We start from the raw sequence: 19,317 nt of genomic DNA, 5'->3' as shown, positions 1-19,317 counted from the left end.
TGAAAGAGAACTTCTGGGATCACGATGGATCTTATAGAATCATAGAATTGCAATTGCATGAATGCTCGTTCTCTGAAAAGTGGCTTTCACCAGTGACTTGCCCGTGTCCAAAAAAGGAAGGATGAACCTATTTCGTTTGGGACATCTAGAAGCTCCATTAGGCCTACTACAGCTCATTAATACTGATCTATATTCTAGACATCCTTTGTAAGTCACCAAGCTTGTACAGTACCTAGTGCAAGGCTGGACACTTGATAACAGCCTTTGGCATCCTGGCACCCTCTAGCTGTTTCTTTTTAAATGGCAATGGTCCCTATTTTATTATTTTTTATTTAAAAAATTAGATTTCACGGGAAAAAGAAAAAAATCTCACATATACTCTTCAATACATAATTTTGTTTTTTTGTTTTGTTTTTCCAACTTCCCATCCCGTTTTCCATGGTTGGTTTTATTTTCTCACCCTTTCCTGCACCCTTTAATCTATCTCTTATATCATAACAATATTATAGTATCCTTTCATTCATCTTTCATTCCCCTTGTAGGTATATTCCTTTATCCAATATTCTGTAAAGGTGTTCTTACAAACTACAGTCGTACCTTGGTTTTCGAACAGCCGGAAGTGATTGTTCTGGTTTCCGAACGTCCTTTTGGAAGCTGAACGTCCGGCGCAGCTTCCGCAGCTTCCAATTGACTGCAGGAGTTTCCTGCAGCCAATCAGAAGCTGCTCTTTGATTTTCGAACGCTTTGGAAGTTGAACGGACTTCCGGAATGGATTCTGTTCAGCTTCTAAGGTACAACTGTACAATCATATCCACAACATAATTAAAAACATTAAATAGCAACCAGTTTTTATAGTAACCAGGGACTGTATACATATATTTACCTTGAGAAAAAACTCTTGGCCCAAAAAGGTAAATTTAAAGCAGCCGCTTGAAAGGATTTTCAAAGGATTAAAAGTGTAGTGACTTGTTCAAAATGTCAATGTCTGGTAAAAATGTAGTATAGCGAGTCCTAATTTTTTCTGCTGATCATGCCTCAGATCCTGCTCACGAATTCATCATTCTATAATATTTCTTTAAATAGTCCAAAAAAGGCTACCATTCTTCCACAAAGCTGTCATCATTAGGTTCTCTTATTTCAGCTGTTAACTTTTCCATTTCTGCATAGTTCATCACCTTACTTATCCATTCTTCTTCTTTCCATTTTTGAGCACATAAAATCCTTGCTGCTGTCGTAGCATACACAATCATCTTTTTGGGGGATTTTCGTCCCTATATTCCCTAAAAGGAAAGCTTCAGGGTTGGGGGGGGGGGGCTCTAGCTGTTTTGAATTACAACTCCTATCACTCCTATCACATGAGAAGAGAAGACTCCCTGGATAAGACCCTGATGTTGGGAAAGATGGAGGGCACAAGGAGAAGGGGACGACAGAGGACGAGATGGTTGGACAGTGTTCTCGAAGCTACCAGCATGAGTCTGACCAAACTGCGGGAGGCAGTGGAAGACAGGAGTGCCTGGCGTGCTCTGGTCCATGGGGTCACGAAGAGTCAGACACGACTAAACGACTAAACAACAACAACAATCACTCTGACAGGAGTTGTAGTTCAAAACCTGGTTGCCCAAGACTGCAATACAGTACAGTGGACGCTCAGGTTGCGAACATGATCTGTGCGGGAAGCACATTCGCAACCTGCAGCGTCCGCAACCCGCAGCGCTGCATCTGCGCATGCACGGGTCGCGATTTGGCGCTTCTGCGCAAAGCATGATTTAGCGCTTCTGTGCATGCGCAAGCACCGAAACCTTTAAGTAACCCGTTCTGGTACTTGCAGGTTCGGCACGGTGAGAAACCCGAAATCGCACAGCCCGAAGTGTCTGTAACCCGAGTTATGACTGTATATCAAACAGGACACACATTCTTAATGGAGAATGTTAAATTTTCTTGAAGGGCGAGTTGGGGTTGTCATCTAAAGCTAAGGCTTTGATGGTAGGCTGATCTATGAAGCCCCCACTTTTAAAACCAACAACAACACGGCAAGCAGCACGATGGTAGTAATTTTAGGGTCTCACACCGATGGTGCCCCTTAGACTCCATAGCCAACAACACCTCCTTGCAGAATAAAAGTGAAATGAAGTGAAACCCACCCAGATGGAAAAGCTTGTCGTAACAAATATGGCTTCTGACTGTTTCCGGAAAGTACCGCCAAGTGGGTGATCTGTCGTATCTCAGCAGAGAATGGCAGCCCTGCTTTTGAGTTACGGTGGAGAAGGCTTCTGAGATCCCTGGACCCTACAGGCCTCAGGCCTACTGGGTAGATAAGGGATCAAAGCAGATTCTCGAGTAACCCAGTCCTGAGCTGTGTAGGACAGAGATGGGGAAACCTTCCCCCGTTGCTTTCAGGAGGGTCTCCTCCAATCTGGATCCAACTTGTTGATGTGTCTGTATGTATTTATTGCTCTTGTATCTCACCTCCCTCCCTTCCTTGCAAGGAGCTCAAGGTGGCGTACGTGGTTCTCTCCCTCTTCTTTTACTCCTCACAACAACCATGTGAGGTAGTTTAGGCTGAGAGGCAGTGGCGCCCAAGGTCATCCAGTGAGCTTCGTCGATTTGAACCCAGCTCCGGAAGGTCCGAGTCTGGCACTTTGCAGCACTAACACAACATTGGCTCCTGTTATAACTTAGAAAAGACCAAAGGGTTACTGGTTTCTGATTTTCCCGGTCAATTTCGCCTTTTCAGTGTAGTCCAACATCGTCATCAGCCATTTGTCTCTGGTCAGGACTTTGTCAGAAAGCAGGAAGAGAATAACTTTAAGAAGGAATGGGGAAAATTTACAACGAACTTAAGAGAACATTGTAAACAACTAAAGACTTTGGCAGGATTTTAGTAATGCTTGTAAAGTATGAAAAACTATGGTATACAGTGGTACCTCGGGTTAAGAACTTAATTTGTTCTGGAGGTCCGTTCTTAACCTGAAACTGTTCTTAACCTGAGGTACCACTTTAGCTAATGGGGCCTCCCATTGCCGCCACGCGATTTCTGTTCTCATCCTGAAGCAAAGTTCTTAACCCGAGGTACTAGTTTTGGGTTAGCAGAGTCTGTAACCTGAAGCGTCTGTAACCAGAGGTACCACTGTAAATGGATTCTTTTTTTAAAAATAGAGAAAATTACGGGAAGCAGTTGAAAATAAAAAGATTGAAAATGGTAACCACCGAAGGGCGGAGGGAAGTCGAAGCATTCAGAGAATCCTAAATGAGGATGTTGATGTTTAATGTTTGAATTTAAATTTGTAATGTAAAATTCAGTAAAAATGATTTAAAAGAAAAAGAAAAGACCAAAGGGCTCCCTCTGGATCCTTTTCTTTCTTTCTCTTTGTTCCACTAGGTGTTTGGCAAGCAAGTGGGAATGGCGAGAGGCCCAGTCAGCAGGAAACCTCTGACCGGCTAGATCAACCATGTGGGATGTCTCCAGGAGGTGTGACAGAAGAGGACCTCTGTGAGGACCACGCTTCTGGGGATCCTCGTAGGCCGCAGAGGCAGTCCAGGAGCAAACCCGTTCCTTGCAGAATAGGCAAGAAGATATTTGCCGGAACCTTGCCAGAGCGTAAGCCCAAGAGCTGCGTCGTGATCGGCAAGGCACTGAAAAACTCGGGCCTCTACAAGCAGGAGAAGAACGTCGACGGGGCCATGATGTACCAGTGCACCGAGTGCGGCGAGAGGTTCACTCACAAGAAGCACATGATCGGCCACCGCAGAGTCCACAAAGGGAACACGCTGTATGACTGCTCCGCGTGCGAGAAGAGCTTCGTCTGGATGTCGGACCTCACCCGACATCAGAGAATCCACACCGGGGAAAAGCCGTACGCCTGCTTTCTCTGCGGGAAGAAGTACGGCTCCCGCTCGGGCCTCATTCAGCACGGCCACGGCCACGCTGGTGAGAAGCCCCACCGGTGCCCTGACTGCGGGAAGGGGTTTGTTTGCAAGTCGCACCTCACCCGGCACCAGCGGGTCCATGTCGGCAGGAAACTGTATGCTTGCTCCGAGTGCGGCGAAAGCTTCTGCCAGATCTCGCTCCTCTTGCTGCGCAAAAGAAACCACGCTGAAGAGAGCCCGGCAGAGGTCAGGCTCTCATCCTGAACCTCTGGAATTCCACTGTCCCCTTTGAAAATGCAATCGTGCATTTTCTTGTGTTGCTTCTCAGAATTAGAATTAGAATTTTATTGTTACGGTCACAGACCAGTTCCAGGTCAATTACAATATCAGGAAAATTATAAAACACAACAGGGATACATTGAATTGCAATTGGGTATAACAGAGACAATTCAGATATAGCGGCAGTTAAAAAAATATATTAAATCTTGATCACTAAAATATAACCTAAAATTATCATTTAAAACCTTAATCATTTTGGTAGCACAGCTTGTTCCCTAAGTTTTATGGCAGTCGCACAGAATTTGGCCACCCTTAGCGTAATCTCTAGATCCTTGTCCTCTACCAGGAGTTTTAGACATTGAAGTTCGGACCCATTTGGAGATTTTTGTATAACAGGAGTGATAAATACCGAGCGTATATCCCCATAGAAACGGCAGCGTAACAAGACATGAGAGACAGTTTCTACCTCCATCAAGCCACAGGGGCAAACTCGTTCCGTGTATGGTTTACCCTCGAATCTGCCCCGCAATAAGGCAGGTGGCAGCACGTTGAATCTAGCGAGGGTAAATGACCGCCTGTATTTGGGTATTTGTAGTTTTGACAAATAATTTGCTGGGGTAAATCCTCTCTCATTATCTTTTATTGCTGGGTGTTTATTCATCTCGCTCACGTGGCATTGCAGTTCCACATCCCAAATTCGTTGGCGGATTATTGCTCTAGCTTTCTCATAACCTGCAGCTATCAGGGCCTGTGTATTCTCGGCCTTTTGGCTAAGATCCAGTGTCGCTTCGCAATTTAAAATAGTCAGCCTCGGAAGGAAAGCACTCTGTGGTTTTTATCATTTAAAAGGTTAGGCCACACTTCGGATTTATGCTGTGAATCAGGGGTGGGGAACCTCCAATGTGGGCCGAAAAGCGGTCCCCCGGTCATCTCTATGTGGCCCTCAGAACACTCCCCAGTCAACTTCCCTCACTGGTATGTCCTTCTCAGGTGTTTTTACTAGGCTGGAGTGCAGCCTTGAACTCCAGTAAGGCCTCTTGCTTGCCTGCAGGATGTATGTAAAAACCTGCCCACATACCAGTGCCATGTGGCCCCCAAAAGATTCCCCAGCAGTGAATGTGGCCCTCAGCCTCAAAAGTGTTCCCCACCCCTGCTTTCAAGCACCTTAATGCAAGGACTTCCCCACCTCCCAATATTATTTTATGAATGCAAAAGAACCCCGGATAAACCTGTATACCTGGATGTTGTAAAAAGTAATAAAAATAATACTGGATTCGTGGCTGAAGTGCAACTGCAGGGATGGGGGTCGTATCACCGCATGTATGGCTTTTAATGAAAAGTTAGCTTGTTAGAGGAATGACTTGAATAAAGCAGATGGAGTCCAGAGCAAAAAGATAGTATTTTATCAAGTAAACTGAATAGGAACAGGGTATAATTTGAGGAGAAATAAGCAGAGGGTTTTGTTTCGGTCAGGCCTTGTACATAGCAGGAAGACATACAATGACTAACCAAGTACAGGAGGGAACTCCCTCAGAATCGCACAGCCAATCAGAGCACATGTTACCTCAGCAAAGATCATGGCTGGTTGCTAAGCAACACCTCTGCAACCATTTGGTTAACTGACTGGGGGGGGGAATTAACTCTTGGGTGACTAACTGAATGATCCCTGTTGTTACAAATCCGACAACCTGCTCTGACAAACCCGTTCTCCGCATTGGTGGTGAGAATCGCCGCCAAGCCCAGCATTCTGTCTCCCAACTGGGGCCAGTCAGATGCATCCAGAAACCTTTCTTCACTGTTTATCGCTCAGCAGCTGTCATTCAACGGTACACTGCCTCTGCATATGGAAGTTCTCTTTGGGCTCTTGCAACTTATAGCCATCGCTAGGCAGACTGCCCGGCCCCATCAATTTGCCCCATCTTTTTTTTTTAAGTCAGCAATCCCTGTATTTCCAACAGCCAACCACATTACATGGACAGCGTAAAGAAGGAGCAAATTTTGTTGTCTATCACTCCAAACCATTGGTCTACTGAAAAATATTATTAGCAGTAGTAGTAGCAGTAGTAGTAGTATACTGAAGGGACAGGTTACCCAAAACCTAACTGTGTAGTCACCCCCAATTAGGCCCCAAGACTTCCCAAATTCTTTCTTTGAGGATTCCCCCGAGGGATAGCCCCATTGATCCTCTGTGACCAATTCCAGTCAGGCTGGCAGACTGCAGTCCTGAACACCCTCCGGAAACTGGGTTTTGCCCCTCAAGCCCTTCTAAGTTTGGGCTTGGGCCAGGCAAAAGCTATGGTCAGGAAAAGAATATTAGACACCGAGAGATAGCAGGACTTTGCAAGGTCCTATAGAATTGGAGAAATCGAGAGAGATATAGCCGCACCGGCAGCATATCTCTTCTTTCTTGTATCTAGGGTTGCAAGAAGGGCCTTTACACTTGCCAGAAGCTCGGCTCTTCCCTCGCCGGTCCTGGATGGAGCTTTTAAAAAAGTCCCCTATGCTCAGAGACTTTGCACCTGTCCATTGGGAGAGATAGGAAGCCCAGAACACTTGTTCTTTAGATGTCCCTCTTATGAAGAGGCATGGATCCCCTACTGGTGAGGCTCGCCGACCTCCCGCAAAAGCAAAAATTTGACCTTTTACTGTTAGGCAAAGACAAGAAGATGACCTGGATGGTCACCAGATTCTGTGTACAGATCTGTAGGCGCAGACCATCGCCCAATTCAAAATAGTCCGGCATGAAAAGCCCCAAACATGGTTCCATGGGTGATTCTGAGTCAACTCCCTGGGACAGTTTATCGTTGTACATTGTTGCTAAATTCAGTGTTGTACATTGTTCTAATTGTCTGTTTTAACCATATTTGCACAGCAGTTTCTAATGTTGTGAGTGTCCTCTATTTAAGAGGCTTCTACTCTGCAGCCTCTTATAGTTGTTTTAACTGCGAGTCTTTTAGTTCTTATGCTCTTACAGTTGTTTTAACTGCGTGTCTTTGTTTGTTTTTAGTTCTTCTCTGTTTTAATTATCAGTTTTTTATCCATCCATTATCCGTGTTTAATCTTGTATTTTATCCAAATGTTTTATCCTATGCCTGTTTCCTTGTCCTCATTTGCTCTAACAATTATCGGTTAAAAATCCTAATTGCTATTTTATCTATATGCTTTTTTAATTCTGGTCTGAGACCGTAATAAAGTTCATTCATTCATACTCTACACGAGTAGGCAGTGTCAGATTGGGCTATTACAACTAATCTACACCAGCCCCTTCAGCTCACCATTTCTTGGCGCCCACCAGACGACCGCCCTGCTGGTGCCACCCCCAGGAAGCTGGCACCTCTACGCACGGCAGAAGAATCCAGCATGGATTGAAAGAGGACGTTTTCTTTTCGTTCCCTTTGAATATACAGTTTTATGGGAGGATGGCTTTTTTTTCTAGAAAAAAAATAAAATTTCCCCATCGTACGAGGATGAGGCCCCTGCAGGCAGTATGCTGCCGGCATTGGCGAAGCCTTCACCATCAGCTGCAGAGGGCAGGAAGAAAACTCAGGCCCAGGCCCCACCCGTAGTCTTGCCAGAGATGTTACTAGGCCCCTTGATAATCTTGCTTCTTTTCTGCTCCTGTGTACCTTGCTTATTGCAATGCTTGCAAAATATGATGCATAAAATGGTGTCACGAATGGTTCGGCCCCAGATTATAGCACTAGCCTGAGAATACCAGCCAGTGCCTTGGGACGAGCCGGAAGGCTGTCCAAAATAAGAGGGGGGAATGAAGGGACAGGTTACCCAAAACCTGACTGTGTAGTCACCCCCAACTAGGCCCCAAGACTTCCCAAACTCTTTCTTTGAGGATTCAGTAGCTAAAATGCGTTAGCTAGAGCTGTATTTCTTTCTTTGAGGATGCAAACTTAAAATGTATTAGCTTTTCCTGTATAAAACAAAGTAGCTAAATGAACAAAGCCTTCTCCTCTTCTCAGTCCATGAAGGCATAAAAGATGGCCTTGTCAGTCCCGAGTAAGAGACGGGATGGCGCATCCAACTTATCTTACCAGGTTGCAACTGTCTTGGCCGCGCTGACGCATAGACCCCGGGAATGGTGCCAGGAGTGCCAGATAAGAGTGCAGAGACAATTTCTATTCATCATGAATGAAGATTGTTTCTGCCAACATACATGTGCAAACTCGTGGGGCTGGATTCCTGGGGAGGGGAAAGGGGACCCTAAAGAGAATATAGGCTGTCTGTTTCTACTCTAAAACTGCTGCTTGCTGTGAACTAACCACGCAAGTGCCTTTCTGCTGCCTGGGAAGCAGAAATAAAAACTCTTTCTCTGAACCTACCCTCTGTGTCTGTTTGGCTCCTTCCTCCCTCCCCGGGCGCAACGCTCACCCGACCCATGGGAAAGGCCTGAAAGGCTACAATACCACCCATCATCTGTAGATCTCAGGCAGTTCACAACATAAAATTACAAAAAACACAAAATACATAATTAAAAATAAGGACAAAAAAACCAGTAATTCTACCCATTCCAGAACACATTTAAAAAGGCATTGGATATCAATCGGCCTGGTTGGAGAGGAATGTTTTCGCCTGGCTCCTAAGGCGAACAACCAAGGGAACAACTAATAATGGTTCTGCAGAGGATCTAAGTGATGGAGCTGGGATCTAAGAATTCAGGTGACGCCCAAGATACCCTGGACCTAAGTTGTACAAAAAAAACCAGACCGTGTCATTACCGAGGAGGCAGGTTTAGTCGTTGTTTGAGGACTATGCCTGCCTCCAGGTCTGGTCCTGACCGGATGGATACTGGAATCAGCAAGAGAAACCCACATGACCTGAAGGTGCTGCTGTGCAATGCCAGGTCAATGATGAATAAGACTGCCTGATTGTGGATGGAGGATTTGACCTGGCATGTGACAGAGACCTGGTTGGATGAAGCAGATGGGCCTGTCCTTGCTGCTGCTTGTCCACCAGGTTTCTCTTACGCGCAGCAACCCAGGTCATATGGGCAGGGAGGGGGGGTTTGGAGTGATTTTTAGGAAGTCATTAGTCTGCACCAGGCGTCCCAGTGGGAAGATCCAGTTGTCTGAGTGCATGTTCTGGAAGTTGGGCAATAGGGGCAGTACAGGATTCCTTTTGGTGTACCGACCTCCCCGCTGCAGCAAGGATTCCCTGCCTGAGCTGCTTCAGATCATGGCGGATGATCTCCTGGAGACACCTAGTTTGGTTGTCCTGGGGGATTTTAACATCCATGCCAACACGACCTTACAAGGGGCCGCTTGGGACTTCGTGGAAAGCATGGCCTCCATGGGGCTGTCCCTGAATAAGTCTGGCCGAACCCATAGCCGCGGACATGCCTTGGACCTGGTGTTTACCTCTACGGATGTTGGTCATCTGACACTAAGTAAAAGCGAAACAAAAGAAGTGCCATGGTCAGACCACTTCCTGGTGCAACTGGACTTCTCCGCGACCCTTCCTCTCTGCAGGGAGGTGGGACCTTTCTTACAAAGTCAGCACAGGCATTCCTCTCCCACCCCCCCATTATGTGTGTTCGACTCATGCACGACCTCGTACAGTATATGGCGCCAGGAAATTCAATTCAAACCCGGAAATGGTGGCAGGGAGCTGTAGAGGAGACCACATCAGCGGCTGCTTTTCTGCTCATCCTCCAGCCTCCAGCCAGCCCCAGAGCTTCAACTCTAGTTGCTGATATTTTTTGATACAGTATTTTTCGTCTGGATTCGAAGAGAATGTGGCACAGGGTTAAAGGGTGTTTAGAGGATTTCGTGGCCCTGGAATGAAACCCGCGTATAAGTGGGGAGTCGTCAGGACCTGTGAAACAAAAACAAAAAAAGAGGGATTCTTTCCAGCGCTTCAAATAGCCAGATTTGAAATCCCATTAGAACACTCAGGGAGAGTCAAGGAAAAGCAGATACTTCTCCCTGGATAGTTTTCCCATAGTCGAGTTGGATGGGATTTGGAGTCAGTGAAGACTCGCACAGAAGGCCTTTTCCGGAAGGGTTCCACTTTGCTTTGTGCCTTTTGTAATACATAAGGGCTGCTGTGAATTCATTTTGACCCCACACACTGAAGGCTGGTCGATTAGGGCAACCTAAGCCTGCCCTCCTTCAGCACTCTGCTTAGTTACCACCCAGCCCAGCCCTGCCTTTAAGCTTTCTCCTCCTCCTCAGTCTGACAGGATAGGAAGCTGCCTTATATTGAGTCACACCACGGGGTCCATCTAGCTCAACACTGTCCACACTGACTGGCAGCAGCTCTTGAGGGTTTCAGACCGGACTCTCTTCCAGCCCTACCCAAAAACAGTGGGGCTTGAACCTGGGACATGCAAGGTCTGCCACTGAGTTACAGCTCCTGCTCTCTCAGTCTCAGTGTTGCCCCTTGTCAAACACAGCAGGGAAGAAGACAGGGAGGTGGGGGCAGTGAAGCTAGAATTAGCCAGCTCTGCCTGTCTTTGGCTCTCTGGCGCCACCTACTGTCGACCTCCCCGCTTTCCAGCCTACCAGCCCCAACGGGCAGCTCTGGGTGGATATTTCTTCCTGGTGGGTTATCTGAGGTTCGCTAAAGGCAAAATCACGACCAAAACTCATCTCCCAGATGAAGCGCTCATGCCGTTCTCCTCCCTGCGGCTTCTTCCGTGAGGTACACCTTCCCTGGAAGTTCTTGTTGTTTATTCATTTAGTCGTGTCCGACTCTTCGTGACCCCATGGACCAGAGCACGCCAGGCACTCCTGTCTTCCACTGCCTCCCGCAGTTTGCTCAAACTCGTGCTGGTAGCTCCGAGAACACTGTCCAACCATCTCGTCCTCTGCCGTCCTCTTCTCCTTGTGCCCTCCATCTTTGCCAACATCAGGGTCTTTTCCAGGGAGTCTTCTCTTCTCATGAGGTGGCCAAAGTATTGGAGCCTCAGCTTCACGATCTGTCCTTCCAGTGAGCACTCAGGGCTGATTTCCTTCAGAATGGAGAGGTTTGATCTTCTTGCAGTCCATGGGACTCTCAAGAGTCTCCTCCAGCACCATAATTCAAAAGCATCCATTCTTCGGCGACCAGCCTTCTTTATGGTCCAGCTCTCCTCCAGCAAAGCAGCCGTTGCGGCTGGGAAGGAGCTCATTCCGGCGGAAGCTCTTTCCAAGCTACGCAACGGCACGTCTTCTTCCTGGTGTGGATTCTCTCATGTTTCACGAGGTGGGATTTCTGGATGAAGGTCTTCCCGCAAGCGGAGCACTTGTAGGGCTTCTCACCGGTGTGGGTCCTCAGGTGCACCGTGAGGTTGGCGTTCTGGCTGAAGCTCTTCCCGCAGGTGGAACACTTGTAGGGCTTCTCCCGGGTGTGCGTCCTCTCGTGGACGATCAGCTGGCAAGTGCTGCGGAAGTTCTTCCCGCAGGCGGAGCATTTGTGTGGCTTCTCCCCCGTGTGGATCCTCTCGTGGAAGACGAGGTCCGACCTCTGACGGAAGCACTTCCTGCAGTAGGAGCACTGGTGGGGCTTCTTCTTCCTCGTGTGGATCTGCTGGTGCCTCTTGAGATGGTCTTTGCGGCTGAGGACCTTCCCACACTCTGCGCACTGGCAGGACCCCTCCTGAGCATCATGCGTGATGGGGCCCTGCTGGAAAGCTTCCTCCGGGACACTGAGGGAGTCTGATTTCTGCCACCTGAGGCTCCCGTGGAAGGCCTCCTCATCCAACATGGGGGAAATGGATCGATCCATCATCGCGCTCCCGAGGCAGTGGTCAGCCAGCTGCCCCCGAGGTCCGTGCTCATCCTCAAAGGCTCCCTCTTCCCCGTGATCTTGAGGAAAGCTTTCTCTGGCTCTCCTTTGAGAAGGCTCCATGGGCTTTAGATCCTCAAGATGGTATTTATTTTCTTTGCTTTCATCTCCTTGTCCATAATCTGGGGCAAATGAGAGAAAAAAGCCAGCTACTGTAAATAACGTTAACAGCTTAATTTTCTAAAACGGGCATGTTTCCTCAACATCAACTTCGTTGGACTGGTCATGTTGTGCAGATGCCTAATGATCGTCTTCCAAAGTGACTACTCTATTCCGAACTTAAAAATGGAAAGCGTAATGCTGGTGGTCAACAAAAGAGGTTTAAAGACTGTCTCAAGGCAAATCTAAAAAAGCTGGGAAACACTGGCCTGTGAGTGCTCCAATTGGAGAACAGCCTTTATCAAAGGTGTCATGGGTTTTGAAGATGCTCAAACTCAAGAGGAAAGGGAGAAATGTGCTAAAAGGAAGACATACTTGGCAAACCCACACCATAATCAACTCCCGCCCGGAAACCTATATTCCCACTGTGGAAGGACATGTGGATCCAGAATTGGCCTCCAAAGTCACTTATGGACTCACTGTTAAAACCGTGTTTCTGGAAGACAATCTTACTCACCTATGAGTGATCGCCAAAGAAGAAGCTGCTTATGTTGAATTATGTTGTCTGTTTTTAGCATGGAGTTTTTCCTTTGGCAGTAGCTCTTATGTGATTGGCTGACTGTGGGTCACATGAGAGAGGCATTCCATTCTGTTGTGACTGTTATTCAATTAACTGTTGTTTTTAACTGTTTTTCTGTCTTCTGTTTTTCTCCCTTCCAACTTTATGATTCTATGAGCATCCGAAGACTCGAGGGCAAGGGAGCAGACTTACCCAAAAGGACGGTTTCACCTCCTGGCTTAGTTTCCAGGCACAGCTCCCTCGGTTTGAGGTCGGCCGAGGCCGGGCCTGCCTCAGAAAAACTCACAGCCACCTCCACAAACGGCATCAGGATCTGGATGGAAGACAAAGTGCAAGATGAGGGGGATGGGGATGACATGCGTTTACTTGTCATTTACTACAAAAACGTCCCAGAGTGACTTTCGATTATGAAAGCATACAGGATACAAAATTTAAAATTGATTATGTCATCTGCATAATCTCCTCTTCTCCTATCATCTCCTATTTTCCCTCCCTGCTACAGACAGCTCAACAGTGGCTGGCGGCTGGAAAACGGTCTCTGGTTTTTCTCCCCATATACATAAAAAGGTAAGGCTGTCATCATGCAGCCCCCATTGGAGGATTTGTAGAGCCACACAACCATCCTGGATTTGCATGAAGAAATGTGATTGGGAAAGTGACAAGTGAGCTTAGTAGTTACAATACTACTACTAATAATTTTATTATTTATACCCCACCCTCCTGGGCAGCTTACAACAATTACCTAAGGTGGGAAGGGGAAACTAGGGGACTAATGTAGGGGGAATGACAGGGGAATGGTGAGTTGGGCACAGGGCTTAGTGACTGTGTATTGGCATAAGCATCTCTTGCTCACCTACTGGGTTGTTTTTATTTTCATTATGTATTTTGTGGTTTTATATCTTGATTTTATTCTGAGAACCACCCTGAGACCCCCGGGTATATGGCGGTATATAAATTCAATATATTATTATTATTATTATTATTATTATTATTATTATTATTATTGCCTGATACATGGAGAGCGAGAGGCCAAACTGCACTGAGTCAATTTGAGTACGGTTTGCATTCCTAACTTTCATAAATGATCCTCCTGAGAGTTCCACAAGGTCCAACTACCCACCCTGGATTTGGGAGGGCCTATGTCTGATACCAAGGGACCCGGGTGGCGCTGTGGGTTAAACCACAGAGCCTAGGACTTGCCTATCAGAAGGTCGGCGGTTTGAATCCCCGCGATGGAGTGAGCTCCCGTTGCTCGGTCCCTGCTCCTGCCAACCTAGCAGTTCGAAAGCACATCAGAGTGCAAGTAGATAAATACCGTATTTTTCACTCTATAAAATGCACCACACCATAAGACGCACCTAGGTTTTGGAGGAGGAAAACAAGAAAAAAAATATTCTGAATCCCAGAAGCCAGAACAGCAAGAGGGATCGCTGTGCAGCGAAAGCAGCAATCCCTCTTGCTGTTCTGGCTTCTGGGATAACTGCGCAGCCTGCATTCGCTCCATAAGACGCACACACATTTCCCCTTACTTTTTAGGAGGGAAAAAGTGAGTCTTATAGAGCAAAAAATACGGTAGGTACCGCTCCAGTGGGAAGGTAAACAGCGTTTCCGTGCGCTGCTTTGGTTCGCCAGAAGCAGCTTAGTCATGCTGGCCACATGACACGGAAGCTGTATGCCGGCTCCCTTGGCCAATAAAGCGAGATGAGCACCGCAACCCCAGAGTCGGTCACGACTGGACCTAATGGTCAGGGGTCCCTTTACCTTTACCTTTATTTCCGATACCAGTTTTTTTTACTGCTTACCCAATTTTAATGCTCATCACTTCTTTCCAATTATATACTGTCACGGCAACACATCAGGGATCTGCAACTGTTTGTTTTGCTATTGTTATGCTTTATGATACTGAAATTTGTGAATTAAAATCCCCCCCCCTTTTTTTTAAATCTAAGATCTTGCCCTGTAGGCAGGGCCGTAGCTAGGGGGTGGTGAGGTGGGCCCCCACCAGGGGCACAGGTAATGGGGGGCCCCACAAAATCGGCTAAAAATATGTTCATAAATATAAATATTGATTATTGCCTCATAAGAAATGGTTTTTTAAATATTTTGTTGGAAGTTGCCCAGAGTGGCTGGGGAAACCCAGCCATATGGGTGGGGCAGAAATAAATTATTATTATTATTATTATTATTATTATTATTATTATTATTATTAATAGAGGGTGAATTGAATGAGGGGGTTGGAGGCGAGGTGGAAAAAAGAACTAATTTGTCTGTGGCTAGGGGGCACAATCTGGACAGTTCTGCCAGGGGCGCAAGATCACCTAGCTACAGCTCTGCCTGTAGGAATGGTCAAACTCCACATTGGCTACATAGGAGCTGCCTCATACAGAGTCAGTCTATTGGTCTACCTAGCTCAGTATTGTCAACACTGGCTGGCAGCAGCTTTCCACCATTTCAGGCAGCGGACATTCCCAGCTTCACCTGGAGACCAGGGACTGAACTTTCTACCTTCTACATCTGTCTTGTGTGCAGGTTCCAATCCCTGGCATCTCTACGTAGGGCTGGGAACCTCTCCCAGTCTGAAAATTTATTTATTTACTTACAGCGGTACCTCAGGTTAAGCACTTAATTCGTTCTGGAGGTCCGTTCTTAACCTGAAACTGTTCTTAACCTGAAGCACCACTTTAGCTAATGAGGCCTCCCGCTGCCGCCATGCTGCCAGAATGCGATTTCTGTTCTCATCCTGAAATAAAATTCTTAACCTGAGGTACTATTTCTGGGTTAGCGGAGTCTGTAACCTGAAGCGTCTGTAACCCGAGGTACCACTGTATTAGGTTTATATTCCGCCCTTCATTGAAAGATCTCAGGGTGGTTCACAGAATAAAATACAAGACAAAACATGCAAATAAGTATCCTAGAGAGCTGCTGCCAGCCCGTGTCAAACAACACAGAGCCGGAGGGACTGATGGTCTGACTCAGTGTGAGGCAGCTGTGCAACGGCCTCACCTGTTTCTCCTCTCTCTCGGCCTCTCGCTGCCTCATCAGGAAGTCCTCCGCCAGGGCCACCGCCTGGGCGCAGGTCTCGGGGCCACGCTCCCTCACCCTGCTCTGCATTTCCCGGGGCAGGATGGTCAGGAGCTGCTCCAGAACCAGCAGCTCCAGGATCTGCTCCTTGGTGTGCTTCTCGACCCTTAACCATCCGTGGCAAAGCTCCCAGAGCCGGCTGTAGGCCCCCCTCGGCCCCTCGGCCTCCTGGTAGCAGAGGCGCCGGAAGTGCTGGCGCTGCTTCTCCCTCTGCATGGCGTCCTGCCACAAGATGGCCGCCTTCACTTTCCCATAATCCTCTCTGTCCCGGCCCTCCAGCCTGCTGAAGGCCCGCTCGGCTTCTCCCCGGAGGGCCGGCAGGAGCCAGGTCACCCACTCTTCCTGGGGCCAGCAGCAGGCTTCGGCTACTTGCTCGAAGGAGGCCAGGAAGGCCTTGGCGTCATCCCAAGGGGTGGGCTCCTCCGGCAACCGTGGGGTCCCCCAGCTTGAGTGGGGAGACTCCGTTGTCTTCAGGAACTCCTCCCACTGGGTTTCCCACCTCTGAAACTTTCCCTCATCCTCTTCCTGTTTGATCTGTTCTTCCGGCCTCCTTAGGTGGAATTCCCTGGCGCTCTTTGGTTGTGGGGCATGAGGGGCTGCTCCTGCCCCTCCAAGCCCAGTCTTCACCATGCAGTTCACAGAGTCTTGCTCCTCCATTTTCATCCTGGTGACACCTTGGCTGATCTCTCCACTGTGTTTGTGAGACTCTATAATGACAAGATGGTGACAGCAGTCACGAAATTAAAAGACGCCTGCTTCTTGGGAGAAAAGCAATGACAAACCTAGACAGCATCTTGAAACGCAGAGACCTCACCTTGCCAGCAAAGGCCCATATAGTCAAAGCTATGGTTTTCCCAGTACAGTGATACCTCGGGTTAAGAACTTAATTCGTTCTGGAGGTCTGTTCTTAACCTGAAACTGTTCTTAACCTGAAGCATCACTTTAGCTAATGGGGCCTCCTGCTGCCACTGCGCTGCCGCCGCACAATTTCTGTTCTCATCCTGAAACAAAGTTCTTAACCCGAGGTAATATTTCTGGGTTAGCGGAGTCTGTAACCTGAAGCGTATGTAACCTGAAGCGTGTGTAACCCGAGGTACCACTGTAGTGATGTATGGAAGTGAGAGCTGGACCATAAAGAAGGCTGATCGCCGAAGAATTGATGCTTTTGAATTATGGTGCTGGAGGAGACGCTTGAGAGTCCCATGGACTGCAAGAAGATCAAACCTCTCCATTCTGAAGGAAATCAGCCCTGAGTGCTCACTGGAAGGACAGATCGTGAAGCTGAGGCTCCAATACTTTGGCCACCTTAGGAGAAGAGAAGACTCCCTGGAAAAGACCCTGATGTTGGGAAAGAGGGAGGGCACAAGGAGAAGGGGACGACAGAGGACGAGATGGTTGGACAGTGTTCTCGGAGCTACCAGCATAAGTTTGACCAAACTGCGGGAGGCCGTGGAAGACGGGAGGGCCTGGCGTGCTCTGGTCCATGGGGTCAAGAAGAGTCCTACACGACTAAACGACTAAACAACAACAATAATGACAAGAGCAAGTCAACAAGATCGAGCAAGACTCCTTTACACAAAGGCGCGGGGGAAATATCAGAAACCTAATATTAGATCTAATAAAGGAAAGCATGGGAGACAGTTAAATGATGTTAAAAGATGTTTAAGGAGGGAGAGAGGTTTAGAAAAAGTATAAAATAGTGGAGCCTGGCAACTTATTATATCCGAAGGGAGTCAGGAGTTTCAAGGCAGGGAACTGATTGCATGTATTTCTGAAGACATAAAATGAATGCATTTTAGGGAAAAGTGACAAGAAAAAGCTTTAAAGGAAATCTAGAACAAGTCAGAGCCCCGTCGAAGTATCTGCTCCCATTATTAAGCACCTTTTCCATCTATTTATAATACTTATTCGGCTCTGTAGTAGTAACATGGTTTTATTTTAGAAATGTTTTAAAAATTAACTATTTAATTGTTCGTGGCATTTTGGGGGCGTAGATTGTACATTGATTGTATGCAGTAATAGAACCTGGTTCAGAAAGAGAAAGGTTACAACAGCCAGCCAGCCGTACGTAATCCTAGACCATAGCTGTCAACTTTTCCCTTTTCTTGTGAGGAATCCTATTCCGAATAAGGGAATTTCCCTTTAAAAAAGGGAAAAGTTGACAGCTATGTCCTAGACCCCTTCAACCAGGTCCCACACCCCTGACTTGCCTTTTCTCCAAAATAAAAAAGCCCTAGATGTATTCCTAATCTTTTCTCCACAGCAGAGCTGTTCCATCGTCCGGATCATTTTGGTTATCCTTTCCGGAATCTTTCCCAGACTCGCACGTCTATTTTAGGTTGTGACATTAGGAGACAATGCAAAGAAATGATTCGACCCGCCGCCCCATCGAGCCCCTCTCTGGCCGCTTCATGAAACGATGCAACATTCCCCTCTTCCTCCCCACATCCCACTTTGGGGATCAATTGTTTTCCATCCCCCGCTTGCAGTTCAAAGTTGCAACTCACCAAGAACCCGGCTCGCTCTTCCCTGGGAACCTGTCGCGCGCCCCCACCGAAACACACACACAATAGACTTTCGAGAAGAAAAACTGATCGTAGAAGCTGGGGTGGGAGAGAGAAAGAGCGTGTGAAAAGCCCATTTCCGGAGGAGGAGACAGAGACGTAGGGAGGGGCGTCTAGTGTTGACATCCTCCCTGTTAGAGACTGGGGGAAAGGTGGCTGCGTAAAAACGCGCGTACCGGGGGGAAAGATCGCGCACAAGCTTTCAGTGTTTTGCTCCTTTTGCAAAAAAAATAATGACTGAGTTTCTGGGGCTCTGGCAAGGCTCTCTATGCGACTCACAGAATGCAGATAATTTAAATGCAATTTTTGTTGGCATCTGTCGACAATGGAGTGCGCCTCCGGGGGTGAAGTCAAACGGATGGAGAATCGCAGCGCCTGCTGTGGCTGCAGAGACACGTAACTTGCAACTGCTGCCTTCTGTGTTTTTTAGCTGCACCGAAGTGACCATGCCCAGGTGCAAGCCTGGGCAGTGTGTATGGCGGTCCTGGGCTGCCCAGATGACCATACCCGCCTCTTGGCCTCACTGATGTGGTCCAGAGGAAAGCAGAGCAATACATCTGGGCAGATCGCCGGTGCGAAAGGAAAGCAGAACAAGGCATTTGGCACCAGCAGGAGTTGCTAAAGGCACCATCCAATGTCCTTAGGTACTCCATTCCGGATTTGTCTAGGGTTTATTCCTTAGCCATTTCTTCTCCCAAGCTGTTGCCATTAGTATATAAAGCCCTTCACAACTTGGGACCAGCTCACTTGCAATACCGTTTTGCCCCATATATGCCCACTCGGCACCTTCAACCTGCGGCGCTGACACTACTACAAATGCCCCGTAACACTCGTTCAGCACTTGTAATAACTCCATCTTTCAGTGTGGCTCTTTGGGACTCCCTGCCTCTTGACACTGGGCAGGCAAGGCCTTCACTGTTTTCTTTTCAGCTCCTCAAAACATTCTTGTTTAGACAATCCTACCTTTATACATGAGTCTGACCAAACTGCGGGAGGCAGTGGAAGACAGGAGTGCCTGGTGTGCTCTGGTCCAGGGGGTCACGAAGGGGTCACAAAGAGTCGGACACG

The 19,317-nt window shown here is 47.6% G+C and overlaps 2 protein-coding genes across 3 annotated transcripts; one reads left to right on the top strand and one right to left on the bottom strand.

Moving 5' to 3' along the window:
• The first annotated feature begins 1,739 nt into the window (after positions 1-1,739).
• Positions 1,740-4,202, top strand: LOC308470082 (uncharacterized protein). The gene is made up of 2 exons (XM_080993349.1): positions 1,740-2,910; positions 2,990-4,202. Exon 2 carries the CDS (start codon positions 3,457-3,459, stop codon positions 4,129-4,131), a length of 675 nt encoding a protein of 224 aa, XP_080849475.1. The 5' UTR covers positions 1,740-2,910; positions 2,990-3,456; the 3' UTR covers positions 4,132-4,202.
• Positions 4,203-5,526: 1,324 nt separating this feature from the next.
• Positions 5,527-19,224, bottom strand: LOC308469679 (uncharacterized protein). Of its 2 annotated transcripts, XR_013982128.1 has the most exons (5): positions 18,193-19,224; positions 15,608-16,392; positions 12,797-12,917; positions 10,455-12,047; positions 5,527-10,415 (listed from the first exon to the last, which is right to left on the bottom strand). XR_013982128.1 is itself a non-coding variant. In XM_080992482.1 (4 exons), exons 2-4 carry the CDS (start codon positions 16,346-16,348, stop codon positions 11,266-11,268), a joined length of 1,644 nt encoding a protein of 547 aa, XP_080848608.1. In that variant the 5' UTR covers positions 16,349-16,392; positions 18,193-19,224; the 3' UTR covers positions 5,527-11,265. The 2 variants fall into 2 exon arrangements, 1 of the variants encoding a protein (XP_080848608.1); XM_080992482.1 differs by having other exon boundaries at positions 5,527-12,047.
• Between the last annotated feature and the right edge of the window lie 93 nt (positions 19,225-19,317).

This window comes from Podarcis pityusensis (genome assembly GCF_964106645.2).
Source record: "Podarcis pityusensis genome assembly, chromosome: 2".
NCBI lineage: Eukaryota > Metazoa > Chordata > Lepidosauria > Squamata > Lacertidae > Podarcis > Podarcis pityusensis.
Note: the sequence above shows the minus strand (reverse complement) of the source record. Positions and strands in the feature narration are given on the sequence as shown.